The 12318-nt window shown below is 46.3% G+C and overlaps 1 protein-coding gene and 2 long non-coding RNA genes across 7 annotated transcripts in view; 2 read left to right on the forward strand and 1 right to left on the reverse strand.

Moving 5' to 3' along the window:
* The window catches only part of LOC109303809, a 10131-nt gene extending 6540 nt beyond the window's left edge, over positions 1 to 3591 (forward strand). Inside the window, exons 2-3 of the long non-coding RNA XR_002099233.1 lie at positions 2421 to 2538; positions 3219 to 3591. This is a non-coding gene — a long non-coding RNA (uncharacterized LOC109303809). The remainder of the gene's footprint in view (positions 1 to 2420; positions 2539 to 3218) is intronic.
* On the reverse strand, positions 3240 to 11150 carry LOC109303810. Its single transcript, XR_002099234.1, has 2 exons — positions 11116 to 11150; positions 3240 to 3659 (listed from the first exon to the last, which is right to left on the reverse strand). It is a non-coding gene; the product is annotated as an uncharacterized LOC109303810 (long non-coding RNA).
* Positions 9129 to 12318, forward strand: part of CENPE (centromere protein E) — a 79633-nt gene continuing 76443 nt past the window's right edge. For all 5 annotated transcript variants that reach the window (XM_019526088.1, XM_019526084.1, XM_019526087.1 and 2 more), the window contains exon 1: positions 9129 to 9239. In XM_019526088.1, coding sequence (XP_019381633.1) covers positions 9184 to 9239 — 56 coding nt within the window. In that variant the 5' untranslated portion in view covers positions 9129 to 9183. The remainder of the gene's footprint in view (positions 9240 to 12318) is intronic.

The raw sequence follows: 12318 nt of genomic DNA on the forward strand, positions 1-12318 counted from the left end.
GAGGGAGGAGTGGTCTATGTCCTGCAAATGTAGCCTGCATGGCTGAGGATGGTGGTCTGCATGCTGCTGGAGCAGCCTGTGCAGTGAGGAGGTCCTAGGGGCCCACCCCCACAGCGTGCAGCCTTTGCAACACATGCTGGTGTTATCTGGGGCCCACAGCCTCACCAGATCTGAACAGCCCTGGACTAACTTATCCTTGAGATCCTTTACTAACTTGATCATGGTCATTTTGGTTAATTAACTAGAAATTGTAGGCATATACTGCAGAGATGTGGAAGAGATCTTAAGGATAAGCTAGAGAAGAAGCTGCACGTGCTGTCCCCAACTTGTCTAATCAGGCACAGTGGGGCAGGACCCGGCTCACTGATGAGCCTGGCCCTGCGGGGGTAAGCAACTCCCCTCCCCTCCCCTCACTGCCGGTTAGGGCCCAGGGGCCAGCCCTGCCCACCTTGCCGCTGCCACTGTGGCTCCCCCGTGGCTCTGTGCTCGGCAGCAGCTCCGTGCTCTGCAGCAGCAGCAGCGACTCCGCTGTGGCTCCATGCTCGGCAGTGGCAGCAGCAGCTCCGCACTCCGCAGTGGCAGCAGTGGCTCCACTGCGGCTCCGAGCTTGGCAACGGCTCCGTGCTCCATGGCGGTGGCACCGGCTCCGCTGCGGCTCCGCACTTGGCAGCAGCGGCAGCAGCTCCGCCATGGCTCCACGTCGGCTGGGTGGGCCGCACGGTGGCCCGCGGGCCGTATGTTGGACAAGCCTGGTATAATTGTACCCAAATAGCCCACAATGAATGCCTTTAAAATTTTGGAAGTTAACTGGTCACTTTCAGGTTTCAAAGTTAACAACTTCTGTGCCTGCTTCTTTCCTCAGACATGATGAAGAATGCCTTGCATTTAGAAACTTGTCTAGCTTAGTTCCAACCATGCAGTTGGTCCAACAAAAGATATCACCTATAAAAAGCCTTGAGATAAAAGAGGAATTTTCACCCCTCTGAGCTGTTGTTTCATGTTCAGGAAAACAATCCTGCATCACTTAAAAAGAGTTGATTTTTTTATTAGGGCTGACAAATGAGTAAAAAAATTCATCACAATTAATTGTGAGATTAAAAAAATAGTTGCAATTAATCGCAATTTTGATCACACAAATAGTCAGTATTTGATCAACAGTCTGGAGCCTGTGCGCCCTGCCTCTCCTCCCCTGCCACCACCAACAGTGCACAGCCCCAGCTCCAACATCAGTGTGCCCTGTGCCCGCTCCAGACTTACGCTGGCCAGGGCAGACCAGCCAGAACCCGTGCAAACAGTGCCGACCGTGGCCCATCCTGCACATGCTCAGACTCACCTGCTCATGCTGAGCAGTAGCAGCAGCTGAGCAGAAGCTGCTGGTCAGGGCAGGGGAAGAGTGGCCCTTCCTCCTTGCTGCTGCCAGGCCCTTCTTGCTGCAGCTGCCCAGAACCCATGCCCAGACTGCCCTGAGGTTCCTCTGCACTGCCACTGCTGCCCTGCTGTGCGGCCTGGAGGTGGCAGTGCTGGTGCTGGAAAGGAACCGCAGGGTAGCAAAGGCACTGGCTCTGGGCAGCTGCAGCAAGAAAGACCTGGAAGTGGTGAGGGGGAGGGGCCGCTCTTCCCCTGCCCGGAACAACAGCTTCTGCCTGGCCACCACCACTGCTTTCACTGCTCAGCGTGAGTGGGCGGTCCAGAGTAGGTGGGTAGGTTGGGATTGGGGCAGTGCGCACATGTTCTGACTGGTCCGCAGTTGGTCCGCTCCACCAGGCTGAGTCCAAAGAGGTCACGGGATGGGCCTCCCCTGGTCAAAATGGATGTGTGCGATTAACACTTGTTACAAAAATTAACGTGTTAATTTGTTTTGTGTTAATCGCGTACGCTAACTTTGATACATGAGACTCCGGGTATAATATTGCATTAACTCTCTATTAAGTATAATCCCTCCTTTCTTACATTCAGGTCATATTTCTGTATCATTGGGATCTGGTTCTCCCAAATATATCAGTAAGTGGCCCACAATGCTCTCATCCCTGACAAAGGAATTAACATTAAATGATGAGTATTAGCACTGTGTTTCAGGAGCTATGCATGTAGTCATGTTTACTTTTGTTTTTTTAGTATCTGGAATTAATAATCCAGTTATTATCAATGATATCACCAAAACAGACTTTGGATTTACAGAGCTCTTCCAATATTTTAAAGCTGTTGCCCATGCTGGATTTCATCTTTAAACAAGAAAGAACACCCATTTTTGGAATGGGTGTTTCTGAAACACCCATTCCAAATATCTCCTTTTTCAGATACATCAATTCCTTGTGTTTTAAAATTCTCCTTATATATACTTAAGTACAAAATATTTCATAGATACTTATGAGTCTGGTTATTCCTGGCAATGTATATTTTCTTTGGTTGGCTCTTAACAGAAATTCAGAACATCCCTCCTTGGACAGCTCAGTTATCTACAAATCTGGTTCCTCAATATGCCATTGCAGTTATTCAGTCCAATCTGTGGCCCGGAGCATATGCCTTTGCTACTGGCAAGTAGGTACCTTGTGTTCATAATTAGACTGGGTAATCTTGGTTTCTCACAGTCATCATTTTTACTTCATCCTAAACTGGCTAATCAGAGATATGTGTTTAATCATTATATTGAAGTTTTCTAGTTTCTAATCTATTGACTTTACCCACTACTAAAATCTAAATATCTTTGGTATCAGCTGTACAGACAGTAATAAACAATTGCCTAAGATGGGAAGTAAAGAATACCATATGTCTGGTGGTAAGTACACTAGAAATTTGACTGATAGAATGTAATTAATCAATTGTCCAAGACCCCTGGGTCAGCACCCCTACTTTTGATTTCATTAAGGTTTTTTTCAAGAACAATTACATTTCATGGCTAATTTCCACTGCAGTTTCCATAAGATATTTTTACCATCTTCAGATGATCTCCATTTTCAGTCCCAAAAATGGATACAATGGGTGAAATCAGTAGAAGCCATATAGGATCATCATGCAATAAAAGATTTTAGTCCAGATTTTATAAATCACATAGTTGAGCGCTTATGAATTTTAGGTAAAAAGGTAGTCATTGTTATTTGCATTAGTTAAATGATGCCATTTTTTAAATATACCAAAATATGTAACATGTTTTTGTTAACGAAGAGAAGCCAGAGAATTTTTCCATGGAGAATTGTGTGATTCTTTGTTTTTTTCCTTAGGAAATTTGATAATATCTATCTGGGCTGGGGTCATAAATATAGTCCAGATAACTACAGCCCCCCACTACCTCCACCAGTGCAGGCAGAATACCCTAGTGGTCCAGAAATCACTGAGATGAGTGACCCTACTGTAGAAGAGGAGCAGGCACTCCGGGCTGCACAAGAAGAAGCTTTGGCTGCAGCTGAGGAAATGGAAGAGATGGAAGAAGAAGAGGATGATGATGAGGATGATTAAAATGCTAGAAGAATGAGAGATGTATACTTTTTCAGAAATATCTGAATAGTTTTTAAATAAATTTATTATAATTGAAGCACTCTCAAAAGATATGTATATGGAGAAGCCCACTTAAAATAGATGCTTTGTTTTACTGTTGTACACTCTTCTCATTCAGAATACTTTGACTTTAGAAGGATGTCTTTGGTAGTGATTTTAATGTGCACCTTGGAAGAGCAGATTGTTGAAGTCTCAGGAGGATTAAGCTGCCCTTGTTAATAACCATCTCTTTAAAATGATAGTGGAAATTTGCCATTTTCTGTTAGAAAGCCCTCACCCAGATTCATGTTATCAGTCCATTTCCTAGTGTGCACTGTATTTTCTTGCATATAAAATGCCCTGGAATGTAATACATACCTTGTTTTGAAAGCCATAATAAAAAAAAATCTTTCCTTGTAATAAGTAACTGAGTCATAGCAGCTAGGGTGCCACTCCTGCTCATTGTTCAGCTCCCTTTAAGTGCTGCAAATCTTACTTCCAGTTTAACCTGTAAGAAGCAGAACATGCTCTTACCATATTTTTCACATATAATGAGGACTTCAGTTTCCAGCAGCTAGTTGTATACTAGATAATATGGTTGTGACAGTGCCAGCATTCTGGCCTGGTTGTCCTCCTGTTGCTCTCTCTGGGGATAACCATGCCCAGTTGAGGTGCTTTCCTGCCACAACTTGATGGAAATTATAGAATTCTGCCTCAGCAAGAGACAATGCTCACCTGGGTCGGGGAAGTCCATTATCAGACTTTGCTGCATTCTGTAATGCTGTTTGGCAAGACCCTTATTGGGGGCTGGATTGGGAGCTCCTCCACCCCTACACTTCTGCCTCAGGCCTCCATATGGTTTTTTGATCACAGGCTTCAGTCACCACATTGATCACCCACCAACTGCCATGGCAGCCTTGGAGCATCCTAACAATACCTCCCAGAACTCATGCCTGGAATCCCCAATAGTCCATCTAGTATAAAAAGAAAGAAATGTGGGCAGCCTGACTACCTCTCATCCTCTTTCAGCATGTGTGTCTTTGTCCATCATCCAAGAACTCCTCTCATCACTTCCAGTGTCCTTGTACCTCTGCTTCAAGGTGCGTCTAGCCAGTCAGCATTGGGACTTGCCTCCCAGCTGTGGCTAATGCCCCCTGTGGGAGGAGGGCCCACCTGAAGGAGTCAGGGTTGGGATTCTTCTTGTAGATTTCATAGATTTCATAGACATTCAGGCTGGAAGGGACCCCGAAGGATCATCAAGTCCAGCCACCTGCCCCAGGGGCAGGAAGTCAGCAGGGATCATAGGATCCCAGCAAGTTAAACATCCAAATGTGTCTTGAAGGAGTTCAAAGTGGGTGATTGAACAACCTCCAGCGGCAGTCTATTCCAGACCTTGGGGACTCAGACAGTAAAGAAGTTCTTCCTTATGTCCAGCCTGATCCAGGACTGTAGGCTTCCCAGGGCTCAGCATGCATGCCAGCTGAGGCACTCCCAGCCAGGGCCTCTCTCCCCAGCAGCTGCTGTTTCCCAGTCAGGACTTTCAGCATGCAGCACCCAGGCTGCATCTCTTGTGGCACTGTGTTTAGTGCTCCAGCTGCATTGCATCGAGCCAATGAGAATTTTAACTGGACTGCAGGTAAGGGAGAGGGGGCGAGTGGGGAGTTCCCTTTTCTTAATCCTCTGGCCTTGCTACAATGGTAATTACCATCCTTATATTCCTTTGCTCCAGACTCACCTATAAATGAGAATGGGCATGGGGACTAAACTGCTCACTCTCCCACTAAAACACAAGGCCCCTCCAAGTCAAACATAGATTCATAGATTTATAGATGTTAGGGTCAGAAGGGACCTCAATAGATCATCGAGTCTGACCCCCTGCATAGGCAGGAAAGAGTGCTGGGTTAAGATGACCCCAGCCAGATGCCTATCTAACCTCCTCTTGAAGACCCCCAGGGTAGGGGAGAGCATCACCTCCCTTGGGAGCCCATTCCAGATTTTGGCCACTCTAACTGTGAAGTTCTTCCTAATGCCCAGTCTAAATCTGCTCTCTGCTAGCTTATGCCATTATTTCTAGTAACCCCCAGGGGCGCCTTGGTGAGTACAGCCTCACCAATTCCCTTCTGTGCTCCCATGATGAATTTATAGGCAGCCACAAGGTCGCCTCTCAATCTTCTCTTGCGGAGGCTGAAGAGGTCCAGGTGCCTTAGTCTCTCCTTGTAGGTCTTGGCCTGCAAGCCCTTAACCATACAAGTAGCCCTTCAGTCCTCCTATAGAATACAAAGCAAGCTCTGGCTATTTCTTCATGCATGTACTAAAATATTACTTTGGTCTCACTTTCCAACACCATTCACCTCACTTTTCTCATAAATATTTAACTTGCTTTATACTTCAGATATAAATTATAATAGAAGTAAAGTAAAGAAAAAGAATTAAAATTGGAACTATGAGAGCTACCAGTACACATTACTCAATTACATTGTTTGGGGAGGAGAGGCTGTATCTACTTTCTCTCCCTTATTTTTTACCTAAGTTAGCCTGCAAGCTCCAAGTACCTGGTGATCTTATGTGTATGAAAAGTATCAAGTTCAATAATTCAGTTCAGCAATGCAATGTAAAATTGGAGTGGCTTCGAAGAAAAAACCACATATTCTCCTAGAATAATACAGGAAAGTCAACTTTTTGAGTAACTTGGAAATGTCATGGTATGCTTCCTGCATCCGCGTCACTCTCAATGGAAAACACATAGGTCTTTGTTAAAAGTGTATTACTAGCAAACTGGATGTAGAAACATTTCACGTAATCCTTTATATGTTACATACACCAAAAATGAATCTGGCATACTTATGAGGAATTAAAAATAGAGGACCTGATGCTCAGCTCTTTTGAAGTCAATGGGGATTTGTCACCCAAGAACCTGTCCCAATTAGCAAAGTCAGGAACTGAACTATAGGACCTTGCATACTGTTGCCATGTTCTTCTTGAACATAAGAACTGCCGTTTACCGGGTCCAACCACATGTCCATCTTGCCCAGTATCCTGTGTCACACAGGGACAAAGAGTGGATACTGAAAGGGAGAGTGAACTGAGTATGACCAGGGTTTTTTCTACTGTTCCTCTTGCTTGCTGCCTCCAGCATTTAAGGTCTAGGACAGGAGCGAGCAAAGTCCAGTTCGCGGGCTGAATCAGACCCGTGGCGGATTCCATTTCCCAGCAGCCCCTGTCCATGTCACTGCAGCTCCTTTCCAGGGTTACTATGGAGACCGGCCCCAGCAGCACTGGCACAGCTGGGTGGAGAGCTATTCCAGTCCTGAGATCTTGCGGTGGTGACAGTGTGGTCCAGAGCCAGGGCAGAGCTGCAATCCACTGCCCACCAGTGCTGCTGGGGTCCATCTCCATGGAAAACCTGGCTCCACACCTTACAGTGCTTCTGCTACTGGGATCTCCCTGGAAACTGACCACAGCAACATGGGCAGGGGCTGCTGGGAAACAGAGTCTGGCCACTGGCCAGATCTGCCATTTTGCCCAGCCCTGGTTTAGGAAGTTCTGATTCAGAGGCTGTGCCCCTAACTCCCATGCTCAATAGCTATAGATGCCCCTTTCCTCCAAGAACTGTTCAGTCTCTTTTTGAATCTGGCTAAACTGAAAGCTTCCACAACATCTGGTGACAATGAGTTCCACACTTTAATTACATGCTGTGTGAAAAAGACCTTGCTTTTGTTCTAAACTCACTACATACTACTCTCACTTTGTGACCCCTACTTCTTGTCTTGTGAGAGATAGTAAATAATAAATCCCTATTTACTTTATCTTCACCATTTATTATTTTGTAAATCCTAATCGTGTCCCCCTTCAAGCTTCTCTCTTCTAAATAGGCCAAGCTTCCTTTATAAATAGGCCACCTAGATTTATAATGATACTTTCAGTTTTGTTTAAATTCTCTTCTTAGTAATTCCTAACACTGCTTGCCTATTTGACAGTTGCTGAGCTCTGAGCAGATGTTTTTAGTGAACTATCCACCATCTCTTTCCTGTGTGGTAACAGCTAATGTAGAGCCCATCATAGCGTAGGTATTTTGGGTGATTTTGCCCAAGTGCATCACTTTCCACTTATCTGCCATTTAGTTGCCCATTTGCTCAATAGTGCCAGATCCTTTAGTGTCTCAGTCCACCTTGGTCTTTACCACTTTGAATAATTTTGTGTCATCTGCAGATTTGGCCACACCTCACTACTCACCCCTTTTTCTAGATCATTTATGAATTTGTTAAACAGATTGGTTCCAACATAGATCCCTGGGGGACCCTGCTGTTTCCTTCTTTCCATCCCTGAGTACTCAAAGAAGTGCAAAGTGAGTAAAGTGGAAAGTGACTTGATTTGGTAACGTTGCACTTACTATGCAATGGTGTAAACGACAAAGAGGTGAATAGGCCTACAGAGACCTCTGCTCTTTGCTCTAAAGAAGTAGCTCTTAATCTTTTTTAGACTCAAGGCATTCATTAGAGTCAAGGCATCCATCAGAAAAATGCCAAATCTTAGTTTTCACTCATTTCTTTGCTACAGAAAAGGAGCAGTTCTGCCACAAAACCATGACAGGTCAGAATATTTTTGATGCATTGGATTCCCATTTGAAACCTCTGGGTTTATCTTGCAAATCATGTGTAGGTGTTTACATACCTAATGGTGCATTGTGTGGCTCCCCTAGAAGGATCTCACTGCCCCGCAGTGTGCTTCAGCACCCTGGTTAAGAATCCCTACTCAAAGCCATTTTGTGGGGTGGTCAGGGGGAGGTCCTTCAAATGCTGACTTTGTAAATACACCTTCACCTGGGATTCTCAGAGGGTTGGGACAAAAAGGCTGCTGAGTCATCAGCTGAGAACCAAAACTCTCTTATCCTTCTCAGCTGTTGGTCATCATAGGACTTTGTCACAGATTACAGCGGGAACCAAAGTTGGTCTCTTGGAGTCAAATCCTCTTAGATGCTGAGGACGCCTTAAAGCAAGGTAAGTGCCCGGCACTTTCCACCACTGGTTCATTCAGATGTGTATTAGCTGTTACTATATCTGTATAGCTATATCTAAAGCTATATATCTATATCTATACATATGTAGATATATAGATATATTAACAGCTAATATATGTGTGTGTCTATATATGTAATTGGCTAGTATATATTCCATCCACCACTGCCTCCAAGGAGCCACCCCCTGCTCCATCCCCTGCGTCCCTGCCATCACGGTGGTGCTCTGCCACTTCCTGTCCCAATGCTTCTTCGTACTTTGATTGGCTGTCAGCCAATCAGAGGCACGAATAAAGCGTTATGGACGGACAGACAGACAGATTAAGGCTCTTATAACATTAGGATGTAGATATGTAGACATACAAGACATTATATACATATCTATCAATATAGACCTATTTACATCTATACGTATAGACAGATATATATCTATTTATATATAGGGATTATATATAATATCGCCGCGCGCCAGTGGCTGGCTCCCTGTCCCGCCAATAGCAGAAGCCTGCCCATCGGAACGCAGCATGGCCCAGTCCAAACCGGAGCCCTCCCCCCACGCAGTGGTACAGCCCTGACACGCAAGGGAGGGCAAGGGCCAATCAGAGGAGAGCCTGGGAGACTTGAAAATCCGGACGGCGGTTGGGGCCTGGGCTGTGGCAGCGTTAGGAGCGGCTGTTGGCGCTGGGGGCAGTGGAGCCATGGTGGAGGAGGGTGCCGTGACGGTTTGCGTGCGCGTGCGGCCGCTCATCGCCAGGTACCGCGGGGCGCCCGGTACGGGCTCGTAGCGATGCCGGGCCTGAGGGTGGCCCGTGCCGTGCCGTGAGACCTGCCCCGGGGCTGCGGGGGGCTCCTCTTCGGCTGCTCGCGGCCTAGCGCGCTGTGCTCCGAACGCCGAGCCCGCGGCCCCTTCTTTTCTCGTGGCACCTGCCCCGAGTGTGGCCGCGCCGCGACCCGGGCCCGAGCTCCGCACTGCGGCCCCGCGGGGTGACGGAGCGCCTCCTCTTGGTTTCAAATCTCCTCGCGGTCCCTGCGGGGGGCCGACCTCACAACACGAGCTCAGTGATTCCCCAGCCCAACAGACCTCCCCGTGGCCAGTGCCCCAGGTCCCATGGCAGCCTCTGAATGAAGACCCCCCACCCCCCCGAATGCCAAAGAGGAAAAAGAGGCTTTCCACTGCCTGCAATTATCACTTTCTGATTTCCTCTTCTCACCCTTCCTCCTCCTCCTCCCTCCCCACTAACACTCAAGTCAATAGAGGCTATTTCTGTCCAGGGCTGTGCTGGGGGAAAGCTGCCTAGGCCCTTGCCTCTGGGCTTCCAGGAGCTGGGGCTGCCCTAGCTACTGTGGCTTTTAAAGAGCACTCATTTCTGCACCCCCACCCCCTGTTCATTTATCAATTTACTTCAATTCCTGGCAAGTACCAGGGTTTGGTGCATCCTAGGCTGGCTTGGGGGCAAAGGTGGAGCTACCTGGACTGCTGCTTCCCCTGTGCCTAGTGGCTGATCACTCTAGGGGCTACTGAATGTCTCTGGCTCAAGCTCCTGCTTTAAGAAGACTTTTGCCTTGATGTGGCCACTTGAGACAGTTGCCTGGACCCCTGCTTCTGAGTTCCTGGGGTGCCGTATGCTCCAGGGATGCTCAAGGCCTTGACACCTGTTGCCAGCAATAAAATAAAAGTGACCTGGGGTGTGGGCAAGTTGTGGACATGTTTGGTAGCTTCTCTCTTCTCTTGCCCCTCCCCACCCCCCACAAAGGCAAAAGTATGCTACCCCTTCTAGCCATGACCCAGCCAAATCTTCCTGGTGTACGGAAGATTGATCAATTGCTGCTAATGGAGTGAAATGGACAAGCAGCTTGAGGGAGGGGAGGGAATGCTGTTTTAAAAGCTGAGAAGACATTGGGCAGTCCCTCCCCTGCCCAAAAGTACACAGCACCCTGGGAATTGGCAGCACCCCCTTGATCCACCTGTCTGTTCTCTTCCCCATCCCACCCATTCCAGGTGGATCTAGGCTGGGAGGTCCTGGGCTGGGTGAAGTGAGTTCTGGCTGCAAAGAGAAGTATCCAGTTGCTTGGGGAGGGGGCAGGCATGAGGAGCAGTGAGTAAAGTGTAGGATGTCTGAAGGACCGACCAGACAGTAGTCGCACAATGCTTGGTGTCTGTACAGAACGCTGATCTGGCTGAAAGGGAGGGGGGGTTCAGAATAATTCCTGATTATCCCAGTATACTTTTGAAATGTTAAGGAGGTTTAAGCCATTCTAAATTGGCTTGTACATCTGATTGCTTGTAGTTTAAACAGAATTTTAAACCATCCATGCCCTAAGAAACAAAAAACTGAGAAGTTGGTTAGCTATAGTCAGCAACTGTGGTGTTATTCCTTCCAGTTTTAAGCAGTCGGGAGCAGCCGTTATTCTTAAAATAGATGTTAGCCACATTTTCTATATATCAGTCCCTCTATGTAGAGAGGGAGATCTCTATATCTATCTAGACCAAGATATAGATAGATATGTAGATTGGTCCGTGTGTGTGTGTAAGGGTGTAGGCTGTAGCCGTGTTGGTCTAAGGACATAGGCAGACAAGGTTCTTTGGGTGAATCTGATATCTTATTAGACCAACTAAATAGCTGGAGAACAATATTTAAGTAAGCTTTTGGGTTTAAAAACCCTTCATCAAGCTAAGGAAGTTTCAGCAGTTGATATGTACTCTTCCTGGATGGAATGAAAAGTAAAAAAGCCAGAGGCTGGGCTGGTATGCATACAAGATGGGCAGTCAGTGAAAATGTAGATTGAGGAGTCAGTGGGTGAGAGACAGACTGGGTGGGGGGGAGAGAAGGGGGATGAATAGTAGAGAAATACCCAGGAAGTCAGCTGTCACGCAGGTTATAATGTGTCATAAATCCAATGTCGATATTTAGTCCATGATTTTTGATATCCAGTTTGACATCAACTGCTGAAACTTCCTTAGCCTAACGAAGGGTTTTTAAACCCAAAAGCTTGCTTAAGTATTGCTCTCCATTTAGTTTGTCTAATAAAAGATATCAGATTCACCCAAAGAACCTTGTCTGCCTATATATGTATAATACACACATGTATATCGGTCCCTCCTGTAAGTGTGTGTGTGTATAATCGGTCCGTGTGTGTGTCTATATATGTATGAGAGAGAAAGAGAGACACACACTCTATAGAGATAGAGATCTATATATATCCAGACATGCGCGCACGTGTGTGTGTGTGTGTGTGTGTGTGTGTGTGTGTGTATGTGGAGAGAGAGGGACTGATATGTATATGTATACATACATATACACATACGTGCATCTATATATACAGGTCCCTCTATATATCTCCCTTTAAAAATGGCACCTCCTATAACCTCTGACTTTGTTTTCTATGCTGGTTAACAATCCTAAATATCTAGCAAGCCAAATATGAAACTTCTCTAGTTGACTGAAAGGAGTAAGATGATGTCTGTGGGAGCCCAGACCTGCATGTGTCTAATCTCATATTGTTGAAAAATTTGAGCTAAACTGTACATTACATATTAGCAGTACTTAAGAGGAGAACCGCCAAGAAGGAAAATATATGTAGAATGAGCAAGTATGAATATTGTATTTTATCCCACACAGTGCACACTTAACCCCCCCTGCCCCAAAATCAGCTGTCTGAAATCGGGGTCTGTGAATTAAGTGGGGAAGATGATTTTCTGCCCAGGGTTGGAAGAGTCCTGATTAGATTCCTGTTCCGTGGTGCACAGCTGTGGTAATTACTACTCAGGCAGCTAAAGGAGTCAATTGACTTACTATTCTTCACTCTACAGCTGTTAAGGATTGTTACTCTTT

Source organism: Gavialis gangeticus, unplaced genomic scaffold (genome assembly GCF_001723915.1).
Source record: "Gavialis gangeticus isolate Ggan-Ray unplaced genomic scaffold, GavGan_comp1, whole genome shotgun sequence".
NCBI classification, from domain to species: domain Eukaryota; kingdom Metazoa; phylum Chordata; order Crocodylia; family Gavialidae; genus Gavialis; species Gavialis gangeticus.